Raw genomic sequence first — 20,570 nt, forward strand, 5'->3', positions numbered from 1 at the left:
GATGAAGTGGCCTCTCCTGTGACCCGGCAGGTCTGTGACATGGCCGTGGCCCAGGAGGAGGGACACAGAGCCCGTGGAATAGCCAGCTGAGTCCTAGTCTGGATGACCAAATCTGGCCAGGTCTGCTGTGGTCTGGGGCCAGTGCAGGCACATCTACCATCTGAGACGACACGTCTCTGACCCCCAGATGCCCTCCCTAGCTTCATAGTAGGCTCTGCCCTCCCTGTCAGCTGTCTTGGCTCAGCCTGGCCCAGCCGCTCTAGGCCCTGACTTCATCCAGGGCCTCTGCTCTCCCCGTGACTGGCCCTGGGAGGAGTGGTCTGGCTCTGGGGCCCCATTGGCCAAACTTTGTCTGGGCTGCTCACGCCCCTGTCTCCCAGGCTGGCTGCCTGCCCACCTTGGGATGGGAGGAGGGCCAGCCTGGCCTTCCATGACGTGAGCAGATTGCCATGGAGCCAAGGAAAGATTTGGAGTCTGAGAGGCTGTGCCTGGGGCTCCTGGTGCTGCCCTGTCCCCTGTGCTTGTGCTCTAGCCCAGGGGTTCTGTGCCCCTCTCTTTGATGAGAGTGGGGGATGGCCACAGGGGGTCTCATTCCTCAGTTCTCCTGGGTGCTCAGCCCTGCTCAGAGAAGCACAATATTTCCTGTCTGACAAGGTGACAGGACTCCTCAGCTTTCTCAGCAGACATGTCAGCTAGGCATGCAAGCACCCTGCAGGGGCAGAGTCCAGAATCCTGAAACCAGGACCAGGGGTGCCTTAGTGATCTGCAATCTCCCTCTGCACCTGCTTGCCCAGTGAGTGACACCTGAGCTTCAGGAGGGGCGGGGATTTGCTCAGAATCGCATAGCACCAGAGGGACAAGGCTAGGATTTGAACTCAGGTCTGTCTCTGTTTGTCCCTCCACAAACCTTTGATGTGGTGCTACTGTGTGCCAGGCCCTTCTAAGTAAGAGTACTAGAGTAGGAGCTTCTTAGAAGGAATGAACCAATTTATCTTTCTTCTTTCAATATTTGGTCCAGGGCACAGAGGAAGTGCTCAGTGAACGAACGAATGAATGAATGCATGCATGAATGAATGAACAAGGCAAAGATCTTGTCTTTTCTAGGCCTACAGAGTCCAATGGGACGGTAGGGACTCCTTTTCATAGAACAGAAAATAGGAGGCTGGTGAGAGTGGAACTGACAGGTCAGAAGCAGAGGGAGCACTGAGACTCAGATGTCCCAGCTCCTGGTCTACGGCTTTTTCCATCCTCACTTTTCTCATCTGTGAAATGGGGTTGACAGTCCTCACCCTCTGCCTTCCTTGTGAAGAGGTAGATGTGGAAATCGGTTTGTAAAGCAGGGATGTTGTGTGTAGGGCTTCCCTGTGTACATGCCTGGAACTGCCTGGAAATCCCATATGGTCTGCTGTCTTTCTTTTGACCACTTACCCTTTGCATCTGGCCTCCTCCATTTCCCTAGCTTGCTCTACGGCCTTCTGGAATGTTCTGCCCAGGACCTCAGGCTGTGGGACGGGTTTGGGAAGGGTATGGGTGACTGAAGTCTGCCTGCCTCCTCCCCCTACCATCTCCCACACCCAGAAAGGCAGCTCCACTTCCACATCTACACAGGCCCCCAATGCACAACAGGCCAGAAATGCCTTGGCAGTGGTTACCATGGTGACGTGTCCTGCTGCTTGGACCACAGCGGCCTGCCAGATACCTGCAGGAGCCTGCAAACCTGGCACCCTGTGGCCTTCTCCCAGGCTGAGCACTCCCAGGGCTGCCCTCCTTTCTCTCCTTGATGCCGAGCTCTGTAGCTCACACTATGGGAGCCTCATGGGGGAAATGATCCAAGGAGTACAGATCCCAGCACCAGAGCCATCCTTGTCCCTGTCTGCAACTGTAGCAGGGTCGGTGTTGGGTTGTGGCACTGGTTCCTTGCTGCTGAGTCCAGGCCCAGCCCCGGGTGTAGACAGTGTAGTGTGGTGGGTAGGACCTCAGACTTTGTAGCCAGACCTTGGGTCACAGCTGTGTTTTGCCACTTCCTGGAGCCTCACCTGTAGAGGGAGGGTAACAAGGAACCCATCCCAGGGGTTCGTGGAATTCATGTGTGCAAAGTTCTTAGAAGACTGTTTGATGCTTAATAAGCGTTATATAAATGTCGGCAGTGACTGTTATCACTGCAAGTGCACCGGCCACTAGAATTGGAACTCGTGTCATTTTTCTCACACAGGCAAGTGTACTCAGCTCTCATTCACAGCCTGTTAGGGAGAGCGGGCTAGAGAGGCAGGAGGCCCCCTTCCCCATCCCAACCTGTCCAAGGTACTGCCAGGTTCTCCCCACCCCTCTGCCTGGGGACAGACAAGCTAGGCCCTGAGCAGAAACTCCACCTCTGATTCATAAGCTTGAGGATTTTCTCTGCTGCTCCTCCAGCTGGCAGCTGCTGTGGGCCTGGCCTGGATCAGACAGCTGGTCCGTCAAGGCCCAGAGCCCTTCCAGTCAGTAAAGCCAAGTGCTAAGGACAGATGAACACCCAACGGAGGTGCTGCCTCCGAGGTCATCTGAAGAATGATGGAGCCCGAGCAAAGGCCCGTGGCGGGGGGTTGGGGGGGGCAGCAGAAATAGGAGCTGCTTCTTGGAACACTTTATTGGGAACAAATCCCCAGACTTGACTGCTAGAGGGGTCACCAGGCCTCCCTGCATAGAGAAGGGGAATCTTTCCAGAATGAAGGTCAGTCTGAGGCAAAACTGTAACGAGCTGGCCCACGAGCTGGAGGGAGGGCTGAATTTCCCTCCCCCTCCCTCAGGTCCACGGTTCTGCTAACGTGGAGTCGGTGGCCAAAAGGAAACTGGGTGGAAGTGGCATCCGGGGAGCCCCCCTGGGGTCTGAGAGCCCAGGCTGGAGGTGACGGCCACTCTTGGAGTTGGGGTCTGGTGGGAGGTGGCCCTGGGGTGCTCTCTGCTCTCCCTGAGGCACTCAGGTCTGTCCCCACCTTTCGCCAGGGCATCGCCTCTGTGTTCTCAAGCCGCACGTCCCGGAAGTCAGCCTCCCGTGCAGAGAAAGACAGCGGTGCCATGGCAGACGGCGAGGGCTACCGGAACCCCACGGAGGTGCAGATGAGCCAGCTGGTGCTGCCCTGCCACACCAACCAGCGTGGCGAGCTGAGCGTCGGGCAGCTGCTCAAGTGGATCGACACCACGGCCTGCCTGTCCGGTGAGCCCACGCCTGGCACAGCAGTCCTGCCGCGGAGGCCCACCGCTCGGAGGAGAGGCCTTGGTTATCAGAGGTGGCCACCGTGGTTCCCCCACGGCCCCCAGCACCGCACTCATCCCGCTCTCCACTCATGCTGTTCCACTGGCCTGAAATGTCCCTTCCCACGTCTTCCCACTCAGCTCGGGCCACCCTCTCTCCCCTGCACTCCACAGCTCGGGGGGCTGGCCTGCACCCTTCAGCCCCTGCACCAACACCCTGCCACCTCGGGTGCGGCGGCTCCAGGCTGGTCTGGGAGTGCCGTGAGCGTGAGCCGGGGCCGGGGCTGCCTGCCGATCTTATGATCTTATCGAGTGGAGCTGAATGGAGCTCCTTTCCATCCTTGGGGAGCCTGGGTATTCCCCGACCCACAGGGACCTCACAGTCCAGTGAGGTGACCCGTCTGTTCCCTGCTGCTGCCCAGCACGGCTCAACGGGGGCTGGGCCAGAGGCAGAATCAGTCAGGTCTGTGGGAGAACAGAGCAGGGGCTCTGACCCAGCCCTGGGTGGGGAGGGATTCCAGAAGGACGAAGGCGGGGAGCGTAGCCCCAAGGGTCAGAGTGTCTCAGGCAAGGAAACAGAGGTGGGGGAAGCCGACAGCAGAGGCATGACGCCTGGGAGAGCTGGGAAGTACACTAGCCCATGTGATCATTTAGTCTTCTAACAGCCGCTCATTGGGGGTGTACCGTGCACCAGGCACCATTCCCCGGATGGCAACACTGCCGTCCGACAGGCAGTTCCTTCACCCTCAAGTGACTTGCAGTCCCCCAGGAAGGAGAGACGCCACAGACAAAACTCATAAAGAAACGGGGTCGGGGTTAGTCATCGAGGAAGATAAGGGAGGGTAGGGGTGTTGACCAGGAGCAGTGGCCTTAGCTCAGGCCCCCTGATGTTGGCTCAGAGGTCTGGTGACATGGGGACGCTGCTAACACACGGCTTTCTTCCGACACCAGCTGAGAGGCACGCTGGCTGCCCCTGCGTCACTGCCTCCATGGATGACATCTATTTTGAGCACACCATTAGGTAAGTGGCTCCTCCTGTGTCTTGGTCCCCCTGAGCTGCCCACCACAAAGCCAGGGCCCCTCCCCCATCTCCCCACCTGGTGGGCCCGTGAGCTGCCTGGAGTCCTGGACAGATGCTCAACCACTGCAGGTGCCCCAGCAAAACTCCTTTTTATTATTTTTTTTTTGTAAAGATTTTTATTTTTTTATTCATGAGAGATATACAGAGAAAGAGAGAGAGAGAGAGGCAGAGACATAGGCAGAGAGAGAAGCAGGTTCCATGCAGGGAGCTGATGTGGCACTCGATCCCGGAACTCCAGGATCACGCCCTGAGCTGAAGGCAGACACTCAATCACTGAGCCACCCAGGCATCCCACAAAACTCCCTTTAAACATAACCTCAACATCATTACTACACCTACACAAAATTAACAATAATTTCTCACTAACATCAAATATCCAGTCTGCTTTCAGGGGCTCACTCTGTCTCCTGATTTTGTTTTTATTTTGTTTTGCTTTACAGTTATTTTTGTTGTTCAAGAGGCAAATAAGGTTGCAGTTGGTTGCTATGTCTCTTAAGTCTTTTTTATATATGGGTGCTACACCTCCCCCCAGCACCCTGTTTCCTCACCATCTCTCTCCCTTTCTTCCTCAAAATTTATTTGTGGAGGAAACCTGGTCATTTGCCTTATTGAGTTCTCCATCATCTGGGTTTTTCTGTTAGTATCACTGTGGTGCCATTTAACATGCTCTTCTGTCCCCTGACAGTAAACTGGTTGTGGGGAAGGGTTTGTTTGTGGGAGCTGCCTCTCTTTGATGCGAGGAAGACCTGGAGGGGGTGTAGGGGAGCCAGAGGTTTGAGGGGGCCACTGAGGAGGCTGGGCCATGACTCTGGGGAAGGAGTTGGTTTTGGCCTGAGGTGAGTGGATGGAAGAGAATCAGGAGGAGGGGAGAAGCTCAGGAGTCCAAATGAGTGTCTGCTTGACTTTGGGGGAAGCCAATGAGGAGGAGATGGGGAGCAGGAGGAAGGTGGGAGAGCAGGAGGAGGAAGAGGGAGAAGAGGAAGAGGAAGAGGGGAGGAAGAAGAGACACAAATCTCTTTTTTTTTAGTACCATAGAAAATAGTTTGTTGGGGTAGCCCCCGTGGCGCAGCGGTTTAGCGCCGCCTGCAGCCCAGGGCGTGATCCTGGAGACCCTGGATGGAGTCCCACGTCGGGCTCCCTGCATGGAGCCTGCTTCTCCCTCTGCCTGTGTCTCTGCCTCTCTCTCTCTGTCTCAATGAGTAAATAAATAAAAAAAATCTTAAAAAAAAAAAGAAAATAGTTTGTTATTTTTATTTTAGGGATCATGGAAATACTCTCCTAATTTCTTATCATGAAAACTTTCAGAATTATAGAGACATTGAATAGTGCAATGGTCACTATCAGTGAGATTCAAGAGTTAATGTTTCTTGCTAAATATGCTTTATCTATATATGGATAAATAAATACACATACTTCTCTCTCTCTCTCTCTTTTCTCAACCATTTGAAAGTAAGTTGCAGGCACCATGGTACTTCATCCCTCCACATGTCAGCATGCATCTCCTAGAAGTGGCAGTCCCGGCCGTGCCTATTAGGACTGTGAACAGAATAAACAGAAGCGGACAGGTCCTTGGCAAACGTGAGCTCCTGTTGTTTATGGAGCTCCTGCAGTGGGGCCGGGCCTGGCACTGACTCTGGCACATCTCCTCTCGCTTGACACTCAGTAGTTGTGCTTCTCTGTACCTGACAGACAAGGAAATAGGCTCAGAGAGGCAAAGTGACTTGTCCAATGTCACGCAACTCAGTAGTGTGACAGTCATGCTAGAGCATGATTGGAACCCAGGCCTATGTGGCTCTTCTCACCATGTCTGCTGTCACCCTTTGACAGGCAGGCAGGGCCCTTGGAAGGGACCCTCCTAGCTCTGGGGAAGAAGAAATGAGCACTGTGCTTTCTAGGTTTGTGATCCAAGGCACAGAGAGATGAAAGGACTTGCTCAGGGTCGCCGCAGCCCCTGTCTGGGGCCTCTTCATAGTCTATCATCTGGTCGCCCTCTGCTGCTTCCAGTTACATGCAGAGCAGGTGAGGTGGCTCCTCTAGGGACTCTGATTGTTTACGTGGACACAGGAATTATTCCAGAGGGACAGGCTGCAGCTGGACAGAGTGGGGCCAGTGTAGTCAACAGAACAATCTAGAACCCTGGCTCTATTATTTTTTAGCTGGGTGACCTTGGGCAAATGGCTCACCCTTTCTGATGTTCAATCCCCCTAAACCTACCTGTCAAGCTTATAGGAGGCTCCAATGAGGTAATGCATGGTGCTAGGCACAGAGTAGGCATTCTTTAAATGTGTCTGTTCTCCTTCCCACCCTCTGTGTATAGTCCCTTGCACTTAGTAGGCCTTCAGCAGATGTGGGATGCATTAATTCAGTAGGCCACTATTTATGGAGGACCTACCCCATGCCGGGTGCTAGGCCTTGTAGGGTCAATGGAGAGCAAAACAGATGTGATGCTGACCCCAGTGGAGCTTAGGAATTGTGGGGGAGACAGAGGCCCTAGGCCCGTCTGTTGGGAGGGTGAATCTTATTGAGGGACAGAGGGGCAGGGAAGGTTCCCCAAGGAGGGGACCATGAGCCACAAACAGAAGCTTGAGCACTCACCAGACAGGGGGAGATGAATGAAATTATGCCTCTTCTCTCAGTCTCCACTTCCCCCCCGTAAAAGGGGGTGCTAAGGCTGTCTTGCCAGCTTGCTTTGGGCACTCAGTGACATTGCCAACGTGAATAAGGTCTGCAAGCCATGACATTGCCCTGCCAGATACCCTCAGCAGAGGCCCTGCAAGTATCTGGGGCCCCTCTTCCTTTCCCCCTGGAAGGCCCACTTCCTGCTTTTCTCTCCCCAGCATCGGACAGGTGGTGAATATCAAGGCCAAGGTGAACCGGGCCTTCAACTCCAGCATGGAGGTGTGTGGGGTGGTTGCTGCCTGGGGTGGGTAGGTGGGTGGCTGGGTTTTCCTCCCCTCCCTTCCCTTCTCAGCCCCCAGCCTGGGCACACTCACACTCTCAGGGCCCCGGGAGGCAGCAGAATTCTGGAACGGCTGGCAGGGCTGAGAGGATCCTCAGGATGTTCCTGTTCAATACCCCATAACACAGAAGGGAACACTCATGGCCAGGGATGGGAAGAGACTTGCCTCAGGTGGCCAGATCACATAGATTCCAACCTGAGATTTGACTTTCAGCCTCCTGGGTCTTCACACCTAACCTCAGACCCTCTTTGGCAGCCAGGCGGTGGCGGAAAGTGGGGAAGACAGCCGCCGGGCCTGACCCTGGCGGCAGCAGGGCTGGCGCAGGGAGACCCCTGGACTTCAGCCCATTATTAGCTCACCTCCCACAGCCTCTGTCTCTCCATCTGTGAAATGGGAGCATGATTCCTCTGCTGCAGGGTTCTTAGGTGAGCTCTGTGAGCTCTGGGGGTGGGTGGGTGGAGGGACTGTTTCCCACCTGTGGACACCAGGCCCAGGCAGCTTCCCCTAGCCGGGCCACTGAGGCTGGGAAGGCAGAATCCTGACTGCCTCTGGGGACCCTCAGGCCACCCCTCAGGTGCCTGTCTTTTCAATCTAGCTAACATTTTACTTTCTTTAAGTCGTTTCCTAGACACAGTCTCATTTTCATTCCCTCTGTAACTCTGATGGTAGGTATGCTCACTCTTCATTCATTCATTCATTCATTCATTCATTCATTCATTCATTTAGCATGGGGTTTGAACTCACGACCCTGAGATTAAGAGTTGCATGCTCTACCAACTGAAATAGCCAGACACCTGTGCTCACTCCCATTTTATAGATGAGGAAGCCAAGAACCAGAGAAGGAAAGTGACTTGCCCAAGGCTGTCCAGGGATCTATCCCAGGTTTCTGGCCTCCGAGACTCTGGGTGATACAGAAATACAAGGCCTGGCCTGGGGTGGGCCTTCCTGTCTCATAGGCTGGAGGTCCATTTTCCTCCTCACTCCTCCCACCTTTTCTTCCTCTCTAGGTGGGCATCCAGGTGACCTCTGAAGACCTGTGCTCTGAGAAGCAGTGGAATGTGTGCAAGGCCTTGGCCACCTTTGTGGCCCACCGGGAGCTCTCCAAGGTAGGAGTGACACCTGGCTGCTCCCTGTTGCTGGGCCACCCGGGTGCCTGTCATGGCAGGCTGGGACCAGGGCGGTGAGCTGGGGGTTGGTGGAGGGGTGAAATGGGGTTCAGGGAGTTTACAGCCCTCAAAGAAGCTCCCCTCAACTGTGGTCAGACCCTAGGCACCCTCCCTCTGTTTCTCTCCCACCTCTCCCTGTGCATCTCACATGAGGAGTCTTCAGGTCTCATCATTCCCTTACATGTCCCGTAGACCACCCCCTCCCTAACCTTGTGCCTTTGCCCAAGAAAGGGGCCTGGGGACATTTGGAGGGTTATATATCAGTCTACATGGAGATGGGAAGATGGGGACGAGACTTGTAACCATCCAGCAGCAGCCCCAGGTATGCCATGAGGCTGGGGGCACAGGCCTTCCTGCTTTCAGGAAACCCGTCCTCAGCATCCCCACCCCCCGCCCACAGGTGAAGCTGAAGCAGATCACACCACGGACGGAGGAGGAGAAGACCGAGCATAGCGTGGCGGCTGAGCGCCGGCGTATGCGGCTGGTCTATGCGGACACCATCAAGGACCTCCTGGCCAACTGTGCCATTCAGGGTGGTGAGTGGCCATGAGTGGGGAGGGCAGCTGGCACCCTGCATGCCCCCCTTTGTCCTAGGCCCCACTGGGCAGAGGGAGGAAGCGAGTCTCCTTGGTACATGTACTTACTGACCTGATGGCCCTCTTGCCTCAAGGTCTCTTTTGGGGAAAGGCATGTTGGGCCCCTTGCTCAGCTCCCAGGAGCTGTGAAAATGGAATTAGGACATGAGGAAAGCCCTTTGTTGTCCACAAAACCTACCTGGGTCTCTAGGATTCAGGGTATTTGGGAAGGTACTATTGAGCATGGCTTTGAGGACTTTTTTTTTTAAAGGTTATTTGTTTACTCATGAGAGACACACAGACAGAGGCAGAGACATAGACAGAGGGAGAAGCAGGCTCCTTATGGGGAGCCCAATGTGTGACTCCATCCTGGAACTCTGGTATCAGGCCTGAGTCGAAGGTAAAGGCTCAACCCACCCAGGTGTCCTGAGGACTGTAGGATTTTTTAAAAGGCACATACATAGATAAGCACATATATGTATATATATATATATACACACACACATAGATACACACACACATAAATAATATAGATGTAGATATACATATAGAATAAAAAGCAAGACTCTCCTATCCAGAATCCGGGCCCCCTCCAGTTACTCATTTTGGGGTACCTTTCCAGAAGATTCCTTGCATATTTAAGCATACTGTGTATTATTTAGCTCTCTCTTTTTACCCAAGAGCAACATATACTGCTCTGTATCTTCTTTCCCCTTAAAGAAGGGAGGTTGTTCATCTTGGAGATTGTTCTATAGCAGCACACAAAGATCTCTTGTGCACTGGCAGGATTTTGAGAGATGGAGAGATAAGGAAAGGCTTTCCTGACAGAGAACACAGGCTGGGCAAAGGCCCAAAGGGGTAACCTTGGATTCACTTGCCAATCTCCAGAGCAGTAAGATGTGTCTTCCTTGAGCCCCAGAGGAGGCAATTATAGGACAATTCAAATGTGCTTCAGCTGCCCAGAGTGGGAAAGAGTGAGCAGAAGCCACTGGCCCCAGTAAAGCAGTGAGAGGGTCTCCCAGGTCCGTGTGCCTTATGTATGCGGGCTCTGGGGGTGTGGCTGGGGACACCTGGCTCTTCCTACTGTCCTTGAGATGCCCTGGAGCCATCCGTCCACTGCAGCCCTCCTGAATCCCTCTTGTCCTTATATATAGCCCTCCTACCCAAGTCCAAATGCCTTAGTGTGGCATCTGGGCCCCTGGCTGCTCACTTAGCTTCACCCAGTGCTGTCCTTTGACTTGCCCTCAGCTCCAACTAAGCCAAGGCCTGATTGCTACCTGTGACAGTCCTACCTGCCTGTCTCCAGATCTTAGCTCAGCGCCCCCCACCTCCAGCTGTCTGTGGCACCTCTGAGCAGCCTGCAAGCCAGTGGGAGGCCACTTTTTTGATGGATCCTCCCTGACGAGGTCTCTGTCACTGGTGGAGGGGAGATGCATGGCACCTCCTTGGGTCAGGGTCAGCAGTTGTTCCTCTGACCCCTAAAACCCTGCCCATTCTTGGGCCTCTCCTACTGAGGGCTCTGATTTCCCCTGTGTGACAGGGCCCGTCTCGTCAGAGAGAGGGGAGAACTATCCTGAGAGTCTCTGTCTCCTGAGTTTGGTGCCAAGTGCTCTAGAATCATGATCACACTTCATCTTCACCATCCTCCTGGGTTGGGTCTGACGTCCACCCTATACCAATGAGGAAACGGAGGGTCAGAGAGGTCCCTGACTGTCCCGAGTTGATCAACCTGCGTTCAGACCCACCACAAGAAAGTGTCCCACCCACCGCCCTGCGACAACCTGACCTCCATCCTCCCGAGTCCTGCTCCTCATCCAGGGAAGGCACTCTCGGTGCTGAGTCTATACAAGCATCCGGGTGACTGATCATGCTAGTGGTGGGGGCCCCTGGGTTTGCCCCTTGGGAGGATCTGTCTTTGGGAGCTTCTCCGCATCCCATTTTCCTCCCTCTGCCCTTGCCGGGTCAGATCTGGAGAACAGAGACTGCTGCTGCTTGGTGCCAGCTGAGAAGACCCGCGTGGAGAGTGTGGAGCTGGTCCTGCCCCCCCATGCCAATCACCAAGGCAATACCTTTGGGGGCCAGATCATGGCCTGGATGGAGAACGTGGCCACCATTGCAGCCAGGTGAGGGGAGAGTGCGCTGCCTCTGCTCCCCACCTTTCTTTCCCTCCTTCCTTTGGCTGGCTCCCTCTAGGGGAGAAACCCCAGCTTGGTGTTGGCATTCAAGGCTTCAGGAGTTTGGCTGTTCTGTTAGGGTAACCTGGAGCTTTCAGACCCAGAGAGCCAGAGAGGAGTAATTTTTCTGTAAGCTGGCCATTCCTTCCTTGACTTAGAAAGCCCTCCGCAGTCTTCATCACCTGCATGGGAAATGCCAAGCCCCTGGCCCTGTGCTAGGGCCTCCCCTTGACCTCACCCTGCCCGCTGTCTTCCTGTATCTTATGCTCCCAGCGAGTCAAGCCATTTGCTCTTCCCCATTCTCAACCCCTGCCTTTTCTCCTGCTCTAACCTCTCACTGTGCCACTTCTCCTTTTGGTCTGCTAAAGTCTATGAAGCCTCTCTAACTTCCCTTCTCCCTAGAGGTGAAAATAATTCCTACCCTCTCCTGTAATTGTGGCACTTGTCTGTAGATTGTTTTTCTCTAAATATTAGGGTGGTTTTTTTTTCATAGCTATGTTAACAGATGTTCACTGACTGACCCTAATACCTCCATGACTTTGTGTTTGCTGTTCCCTCTGCCAGGAGTGCCTTCCTTAACCCACGTCTTTCTATTACTCCTCAGCTCTAAAGAGCCTGGCTCAAGTGGCCCCTCCCCTGAGTTCACCCTGGGGGACACAGTGCATAAGCAATGACATTTCGGGCAGCTCAGTCTCTGTGTGCCATAAGATCTCAGAGGGGGATCACAGCCCAGATAGTCAGGGAAGGCTTCCTGGAGAAGAGGTCTTTAGCTGAGCCTTGAATGACAAGTAGCTTTGAGTGAGTGGAGGGCTTCTAGGTAGTAGAAGCAGCAGATACTGGGGTGTCAAGGTTGAGGGAAAATAGGGAAGGGATTTACCTCAAGCCCTGGGGTAAATCTGTGGCCTCAAGCTCAGCTGCCTGCTAGCCATGCATAGACCTGAGTGTTCTAAGATGTGAAATGGGACTGCTGTTCTGTTCCTCTGGGCAGAAGTGGGCTGGGTCGGGTGGGAGGGGGTGGGCCAGAGGGCAGTGCATGTGGTTCTGGGATGGGTCTGTGGATGAAGTAGGGGCAGAAGCTGGCCCAAGCCTGTGACTGAAGCACTGGGGCATTTGCCCTGTCTCCCCAACCCCGGCTTCCTCCAGCCGGCTGTGCCGTGCCCACCCTACGCTGAAGGCCATTGAGATGTTCCACTTCCGGGGCCCTTCGCAGGTGGGGGACCGCCTGGTGCTCAAGGCCATCGTCAACAACGCCTTCAAGCATAGGTAAGGGGCGGGACCAGGGCCCCCTGGAGTTGAGAGCTTTTCCTGACCCTTTCCCCTGCAGATGAGCCCTGTGAGGTCTAAACCCTGCCCAGCTGCCCGGCCTCTTCACTGTGACCAAGGTGCAGCTCTGCTGTTCCCTCCTCTGGGTTCCCCTGTCCCACGGCCCCTGCAGCCTCAGATCAGCCCCATGCTCAGTGTGTCTGCCTCTCTTCCTGGCTCCTGCCTCTGAGCCCGCCACACTACACATGCTCAGATCATGGGGCCACCTCTTGCCAGTGTTCTGTCATTTATCAAATCCTTTCCCACCTTTTCCCTAAAATAACCATTTGTTCCCAGAGGCCTTAATTTGGAATGAATCCTGATACATCCGAGGAAGCTTACTTTAAATATGTATCTTTGTTGGGGATTTCAAAAATCATAATGTAGTTGTTAAAAATGAGGGAGCCTGGCTCCCTGTGTTCGAGATCCGCTCTCCTTTACTGGCCATGTGGCTTGAGGCAAGTTACTCAACATCTCTGAACTTCAGTTCTTTTTAAAAATAAGTGTTCTATCTATCTATCTATCTATCTATCTATCTATCTATCTATCATCTATCTATTATCTATTTATTTTAGGGAGAGAGAGAGTCTGGGGGTGGGGAGAGGGGACTGGGGTGGGGTTGGGGGAGAGACCAGAGGCAGAGAGGGAGAAAGAATCAAAAGCAGGCTCTGTGCTCGAGCATGCAGCCCCACGCGGGGCTCTGTCTCACGACCCTGAGATCATGACCTGAGCTGAAATCAAGAGTCAGACACCTAACCGACTGAGCCACCAGGTGGCCCCCACTGAGCTTCGGTTCTTTTGCCCTAGCTACTACATCACAGTTGTCTTGCGCAGAATGCCAGAGAAAACATTCAGTAAAGATGATTATTACTGTGCTTGTCATTACTCAGTATGTCCCTCACATATTCTGCTGCTATGTGGAGGGTGGGGCTGCAGAGAACCCTGAACTAAGGACTGCAAGGCCCACCTTTCAGTCCAGCTTCCCTTCCTGACCTTGGCCCAGTCACTGTCCCATTCTGGGTCTTGCATTCCTCCTCTGCATCCCATCCACATGCTTAGAGCTTCCTTTTTTTTTTTTTTTTTTTTTTAAAGAGGGGAGCAATGTTTATTTCACAAGCTTGTTTTAAGGAATAGGTTATGCTTAGAGCTTCCTAAACTAGGGGACTGTGTTTTTATGATTAATGAAGATGGATATGCAGAAACGGCAGCAATTGAGCTTTATCAGGAGCATGGCTGTTAGAGCCCTTGTGAGGATGTGCGTGATGGACATTTTTTCCCAATTAGGCTCTGCATCCCCACCTTCTTGCTCACATCCTGCCATAATCCTTTGCAGTTCACACGACGTATTATATATGTGTGTGTCTACATATATATGTATATGCACATGTGCATAAATATTACATTACACCTTATATGTACATATGCATGTATATGTGTATATATGTATTTATTTATTGCCCCATCTCCCAGCTGTTAGCCCATGAGGGCATAGACCTAATCAGTTTATTCATTTCCGTGTCCCCAGTGACTAGCATAGGGCCAGGCATGTAGGAGCTGCCCATAAACATGGATGAAAGGGACCACCTGGGTTTCCTAGCAGAGGGATCTTGATCTGAGCTGCTGGGAGAGCTGCAGGAGTGTGTGTGTGTACACATGTGTGCGTGCGTGCGTGCGTGTGTGTGCATGTTGGGTAGGGGCATGGGTTCAGCAAGGTCTGTCCAGCATGGAAGCAGCCGTCCTTCTCCTTCAGCATGGAGGTGGGTGTGTGCGTGGAGGCTTATCGCCAGGAGGCTGAGACCCATCGGCGTCACATCAACAGTGCCTTCATGACCTTCGTGGTCCTGGACGCGGATGACCAGCCTCGGACACTGCCCTGGATTCGGCCCCAGCCTGGGGTGAGTGGCACCCTGTGTCCCCACCAGCTCCCCACCCTCTCTGCCCAGGGGGGTGGTGGGGTCTGCTAGCCCCTGACACATCTGGGGGGTGATGGGCTCAACTCTGCCCCTCTGCAAGAGCATGGCCAGCTCTGGCTGCCCTGTGATCCCCCCAGAGATGCCCTTTGTGCAAGGCAAGCACCTTGGTCTGCCTGAAAGAACTAGGATCTTGTGTATGGACCTTGGTCAGGTGGTTTTTTTGTTTTTTAAATATTTTATTCATTCATTCATGAGAGACACACAGAGAGAGGCAGAGACATAGGCAGAGGGAGAAACAGGCTCCCCACGGGGAGCCCAATGTGGGACTCGATCCTAGGACCCCGGGATCATGACCTGAGTCAAAGGCTGACGCTCAACTACTGAGCCACCCAGGTGCCCCTCAGGTGTTAATAGGCATTCATGCACCTGCAGAGTTGGAAGAGCACTGGCTTTTGGGTCAGATGTGGGTTGGAACTCCACTCTGGCACATTGTAGTGGGCGCCCTCTGCAAGTTTCTAGTCTCCCCCTTAAAGTGGCTGTATCTGCATTCCTGCCTCACAAGGGTGTTGGGGGGTGTCTGCGGGACCCTGGCCCTGTGCCTGTCTAAGCCCTGTAGACACTCAGTAAATGGTGACCATTATGAGGGGGAGGTGACGGGAGAGCTAGAAGCATATGAGCAGGAGTCAGGCGCTGGAGTTCAAAGCCTGTCTCTTAAAAAATGCAATCTTGTGCCTCCTGTGGGCCAATTCTGGGCTTCCTTCTGGGGAGGCCAAAGGATGACCATGGAGAGGCACTCCCTCTGCCTGGGGAGGCCTGCCCTGCCTGCCTGCCTCACAGGGCTGAGAATTGGCTGTGAAAACCCCCCATCCACAGCTGGACGTTGACAGTGGGGGCAGGGGTGGGGCAACGGGAGCAGGGGAGCCCGGCAGGAGAGGTGCAGCATACAGTTGATGAATGCCTCTCAGGCCTGTGCAAGTGAATGCTCATGAGTGGGGGGACATTAGAAGCGGTGGTGAAGAGGGTGGGCTCCGGGTCAGGCCATCAGGGTTCTGTTCCTGGCCCCACTCCTTACCCCTGAGAGCTTGGGTAAGCCACTAACCTCTGTGCCTCAGTTTCCTCCTCTGTAAAATGGGGATACAATGAGTACTGACTCTAGAGGGTTGTTGTGAGGCTTATTTGACATTTTGCACGGACATGCTTGAGAGGACTGCCGGTAACAGCAAGTGCCCAGGAAATGTGGGTTCTTACTGGCGCTGCAAGTACCCTTTGCGATGCCCCTGTGCAGAGGAGGATAGCGGAGTCCAGTGAGGGCTGGAGTTGTTCCCAAAGTCACTCAGAGAGTCTAGGGGAAGCTGAGGCTGGAGCTCAGAGACTCGGCACTTTCCTGTCCAGTTTGCTTGGACTCTCTGCCCCGATGAACCTGAACTCCACATTAGGGCTGCAGGGCCTCCTTGGGCCCTTCTGGAGCAGACAATAACACAGGAATGGGGAGGAGGGCACAGGTGGACCTGCATCACATCTTGTCCCTGTGTCCCTCCCCAGGATGGTGAGCGGCGCTACCGAGAGGCTAGTGCCAGGAAGAAGATCCGACTGGACAGGCAAGTGTGGGCTGGGTGGCGGGAGGGGTCACAGGTTCTGGGCTGTCTGCCTGTTTCCCAGGCCCCAGGGCCTGGCATTTCTTCAGTGCTGCCCTTGTGGTGGGCACTGGCCGGGCCTTTTACATCCACACAACCTCACTAGCCGGAGGTCTTCCTGGCCCATCGTCCAGGGGAGGACACTGAGGACGAGGGGTTATGTGGCCACAGGCACACAGATAGGAATGATGGGCAGAGTGAGAATTTGAACCTGGCCAGGTCCAGCCATTTCTAAATCCTGGGTTCCTTCCATTGACTCTGATGCATGTTGGGCAGATGAAGAAAGGTCCTGAGAGGAGATGCAGCTGCTCAAGACGCATAGCCAGGTGTGCACCATGGCTTCGAAGCACATGACGGCCCCTAAAGTGCTGGAAATACTCTGGAGTTTGTGCTAATAGGAAAAGTGTGCCTCTACCGGGCACTTACCATAGGCCAACCCTCGTCTTCATGACGACCCCTCCCGATCCCACTGTTTGGAGGAGGCTGCTGAGCATGGAGGCGAAGCTGCTTAGCCAGAGAGTCAACTGTTCAGCGAGGGTGCAGGGCTCAAGCCTCCCCCCGGCACCCTGCTCCTGGCCTTGCTCTGCTTCTGAACGAGGTTGTAGGCTCTCAGCTCCTGTTTTCTGTGTGCCCAGCCTGCCTCCCTGGCCAGACAGGAGTCCCTCGTCCCTGCTGGGCTGAGCACAGGGAGAGAAGTCTTCTGAAAGACATGGGCTCCCCAGGGACCATGGTTGTCGCCTTCTCTCTTCCAGGAAGTACATCGTGTCCTGTAAACAGGCAGAAATGCCCCTCTCTGTCCCCTGGGATCCCAGCAACCAGGTAAGGCCTCTGCTCTGAGTGGACAGTCCACAGGCCCACGCTGGGGGCAGCGGGGAGTAGGACCCTGATTCTCCCTTCTTGTCATAGTGGGTTTGGAAGTAGGCCTGAAGGGGACCGGGTACTATGTCATGCCTCAGGGTTGGCACAGTCAGCAGAGGGCTTTCCTCTGTCCCTGTTTGGTAGGAGGGGGGCTGAGGCCCTGAGAAGAGGGTGACACAGTGAGTTTGTCCTGAAGCCCAGTGCCCACTCCCCACCCCACCCCCTTCAGGGTCCAATGTCCTTAGCCCCAGTCCTGCGTGGCTGTGGCCCAGAGCCCCCAAGGAAGAGGAGAAGGTGAGGCTTCTCTGTGTGCTCTGTCCAGGTGTACCTGAGCTACAACAATGTCTCCTCCCTAAAGATGCTCGTGGCCAAGGACAACTGGGTGCTGTCTTCGGAAATCAACCAGGTAGCTGACCCTACCCCAGTAGAGGTGGCCGATGGCAAGCAACAGTTCTCTCAAACTGCTTGTGTCGAAAGGGGATTTCTTTCTTTCTTTCTTGTTTTAAAAGATGTTCTTATTTATTTATTCATGAGAGGCACAGAGAAAGGCAGAGACATAGGCAGAGGGAGAAGCAGGCTCCCATGGGAAGCACGATGGGGGACTCAACTCGATCCCAGGACCCCGGGATCATGACCTGAGCCAAAGGCAGACACTCAATCACTGAGCCACCAAGGTGCCCCAGGGATTTCTTAAAAGGAGTTGGATGAGACCATGAAACCAGTGCAGTTACAGAAATACAACTGCTCCCACAGGCCCTGGAGTGAACCCCCAAATCTTTCTCTCCTGCCCACCCACCATTTTGCCCTCAACCTCTTGTCTCTGTTGTTCTCTGCCCTGCTGCTTCTTCCCTCTCTCTGCTGCTTCCTCCCTGTTGGGATGGGGCCAATGCACAAGCTTGGGCTGAGGTAAGACATGAGCCCTGCCCATGCCCTGGGGACAGTCACTTCCCCACCGGTGACATCTGGGGCTTGGAGGACCCATTCCACTGTGGCCTTAGTCCCTGCTTCCTAACGTACCCTCCTGTCCACTCTCCTGACTTCTCTCAACAGCCCATTTTCACAGGGTTGGGACCAAGGCTCAGAGACATTGAGTGGCTTTGTCACAGTCACACAGCAAGTCAGTGGCAGCCCTGAGTTGGTAGCCATGGCCTCTGGCATTGGAGTCAGCCCACCCCACTGCCCAGCATGGCCCAGGGAGGGGACATGAGAACGAGGCTGTCCTCTGTCCCACACAGGTCCGCCTATACACTCTGGAGGAAGACAAGTTCCTCTCCTTCCACATGGAGATGTTGGTTCACGTGGACACAAACCAGGCCTTCCTGCTGCTCTCAGACCTGCTTCGGAGGCCCGAGTGGGACAAGCACTACCGGTGAGGGCTGAGGTACTGGGGGGCGGGGTGCCTGGTGGGGAAGCTGGGTCCCCGGGTGTCCCTGGCTGAGCCATCCCCCGTTATGCTCAGCACCTGCTGGCCTTTAGCCAAGCACGGGGGTGGGGGTGGGGTGTCGGGGGGATTGTAGTTATGAGTCAGGTGGGTGTCAGAATCAAGGGCATTCTAAGCTGTCAGGGAAGAGAACTGAACGGGTCACTTCCTTTCTAGGCCTGTTTTTCTCCTCTTAAAATGGGCACTTGAGGTGTAGGTCATGCATTTGCACTCAGGCATAGATCAGTGATTTTCAAAACCGTGTTCTGTGGAGTTCTGTGTCCCCACAGGAGGCTCAGGGACCCCTTGTGGAGGCTAGAATGCTGAGCAGGCGGGTGGGTCCCTCCCAGTTTCAGGGTAATGGAGGGAAAGGCCAGCTTGACGAATTCACCCCGTTTGCCAGCTCTTCTTATGGATATGTGCATGCAGATGTTATTTTTGAATGTAGTGAGATACTGAATATAAATGTTATTCCTATGAATACATTTGTTCCCTGAATTTACTGAGTCTTCATGGGAATATTTTCGTCCCGAGTTTAGCCAAGGAAGATAAATCTGTTCTTAGGAAAATAGCCAAAATTTCAGTATGTAATATGAGAATGTTAAAGTTGAAACTGATATTTTTTTCAAATCCCTTTAAAGTCATTTTCTGTTGTGCCAACATCCTAGTTTGGGGGGTTCTTTGGTTATTTCTCCCATGGCTGCTCACGAGGAGCCGATATTCTTGAAGGATATCCATGCATGCGGGTCTGCACGAGTTGATTTTTGGCAAATTGCCTTCCCCTTCCTACCCCCACCTATCTTACCAGAGTGGACCTACTTGTGGCTCTTTCTACACAGCTTTCCGTTTAAGGGTTTGGTGCACAAAGGCTGTTGCTTTGAAAAGTCTTGGTTGGGGCGCCTGGGGAAACTAGTGTCTGCCTCTGGCTCAGGTCATGATCCTGTTGTCGGGCTCCCTGCTCACAATGGCTCAGTGGGCTCCCTGCTCAGCGGGGAGTCTGCTTCTTCCCTCTCCCTCTGCAGCCCCCCCTTGCTGTGCTCTCAAATGAGTAAAATCTTTTAAAAAATTAAAAAGCCTTAGTCTAGGTGACCCCAAGCCTATTGGCAGTGACATTCTACAAAGCTGGGAGGTAATTGGCAGTGTATGTTGGGGGCACTGGGCCTATAGTAGGAAGGCTTTTTTTAAAAAAGATTTTGTCAGTTAGAACAAGCAGGGGGAGCAGTAAAGGGAGAAGCAGGCTCCCTTCTCCCTATAAAATGGGGATGCTGGGTGCATCTATGGCATCGGCTGCTGTGGGATTAAATGAAATAGTATGTGGAAAGCCCTGAGAACAGCGCCTCGCTCACAGCAGGTGCTCATAACCGGTAAACCCTTGCACATCCATGGGGAGCATGTAGCCCTGCAGACATACGTAGCCACCTGTGGGTGCATATCTGTGTGTGTACATGCAGCCCACAGGTGTGTTTTTCTGTGCCTGCCTGTTCCTGTGTCTGCATGCATTTGCCTGTATACATGTCTGTGCATGTTCCTGTGTGTTCATGCATGCCTTGGCCTGGCCTTCCTGCCCTCCTATGGCCCTGCTGAGCAGGGGGTAAGGTGTCCCCCAGACATCCGCTCGAGAAGGCTGAAACATGGGAGGGCCTGGGCAAGACAGGCTGTCCCAGGAGCCAGTGTGACTCCCTTGAGTCCTGACCTCTGGGCCTCCCTATAGGAGCGTGGCGCTGGTGCAGCAGGTGGATGAGGATGATGCCATCTATCACGTCATCAGCCCTGTCCTCGGCGGTGATGCCAAGCCCCAGGACTTTGTGATCCTGGCCTCTCGGCGGAAGCCTTGTGACAACGGGTGGGTGCCTGCCTGATTGGGGGGTGGGTGGTGGGTGGGCAGGGATCATCTTCCTCCTTAGGAGGGGACATCTGCTTAGACTCAGCTCTTTGTTTGCTCTGGGACTCCACTTGACACCACTTGGCTTTTCTGGGCTGCTGTAGCCTTGCTGTGGCTAAAATGGAGAAGACGGGGATAGATCTCCCCTCTGGTCACTTGTGCTCTAAGGCAGGGTGGTCTCTGTCCCTGGGGTGGCGAGGCTTCCTCACCCCAGGCATGGGCAGACCCTTGCTCGTGTGGCCACCACCTCAGCCTCTGCCCTCTGAAGGCCCCATGTTGATCCAAGAATGGCAAGGCTGCCATCTGGGCCACGGCATCACTTCTAGAGACAAGCGGGTGCAGAAAAGTGAAGCATGAGATTCCAAAATAGGTGT

The 20,570-nt window shown here is 54.1% G+C and overlaps 1 protein-coding gene across 7 annotated transcripts in view; it reads left to right on the forward strand.

Annotated features, from left to right (window-relative positions):
• Window positions 1–20,570, forward strand: part of ACOT11 (acyl-CoA thioesterase 11) — a 51,604-nt gene that overhangs the window by 25,883 nt on the left and 5,151 nt on the right. For 5 of the 7 annotated variants that reach the window (XM_072820352.1, XM_072820348.1, XM_072820354.1 and 2 more), the window contains exons 2-14: window positions 2,983–3,193; window positions 4,183–4,252; window positions 7,150–7,210; window positions 8,280–8,378; window positions 8,839–8,974; window positions 10,980–11,136; window positions 12,331–12,450; window positions 14,240–14,384; window positions 15,945–16,004; window positions 16,793–16,855; window positions 17,217–17,300; window positions 18,130–18,263; window positions 20,026–20,157. In XM_072820352.1, the coding sequence (XP_072676453.1) occupies window positions 3,055–3,193; window positions 4,183–4,252; window positions 7,150–7,210; window positions 8,280–8,378; window positions 8,839–8,974; window positions 10,980–11,136; window positions 12,331–12,450; window positions 14,240–14,384; window positions 15,945–16,004; window positions 16,793–16,855; window positions 17,217–17,300; window positions 18,130–18,263; window positions 20,026–20,157 (1,400 nt within the window). In that variant the 5' untranslated portion in view covers window positions 2,983–3,054. Of the gene's footprint in view, window positions 1–2,496; window positions 2,711–2,982; window positions 3,194–4,182; window positions 4,253–7,149; window positions 7,211–8,279; window positions 8,379–8,838; window positions 8,975–10,979; window positions 11,137–12,330; window positions 12,451–14,239; window positions 14,385–15,944; window positions 16,005–16,788; window positions 16,856–17,216; window positions 17,301–18,129; window positions 18,264–20,025; window positions 20,158–20,570 lie in introns of those variants that run through there. The other 2 variants (XM_072820351.1, XM_072820349.1) reach the window with 2 other exon arrangements.

Source organism: Canis lupus, chromosome 3 (assembly GCF_048164855.1).
Source record: "Canis lupus baileyi chromosome 3, mCanLup2.hap1, whole genome shotgun sequence".
NCBI classification, from domain to species: domain Eukaryota; kingdom Metazoa; phylum Chordata; class Mammalia; order Carnivora; family Canidae; genus Canis; species Canis lupus.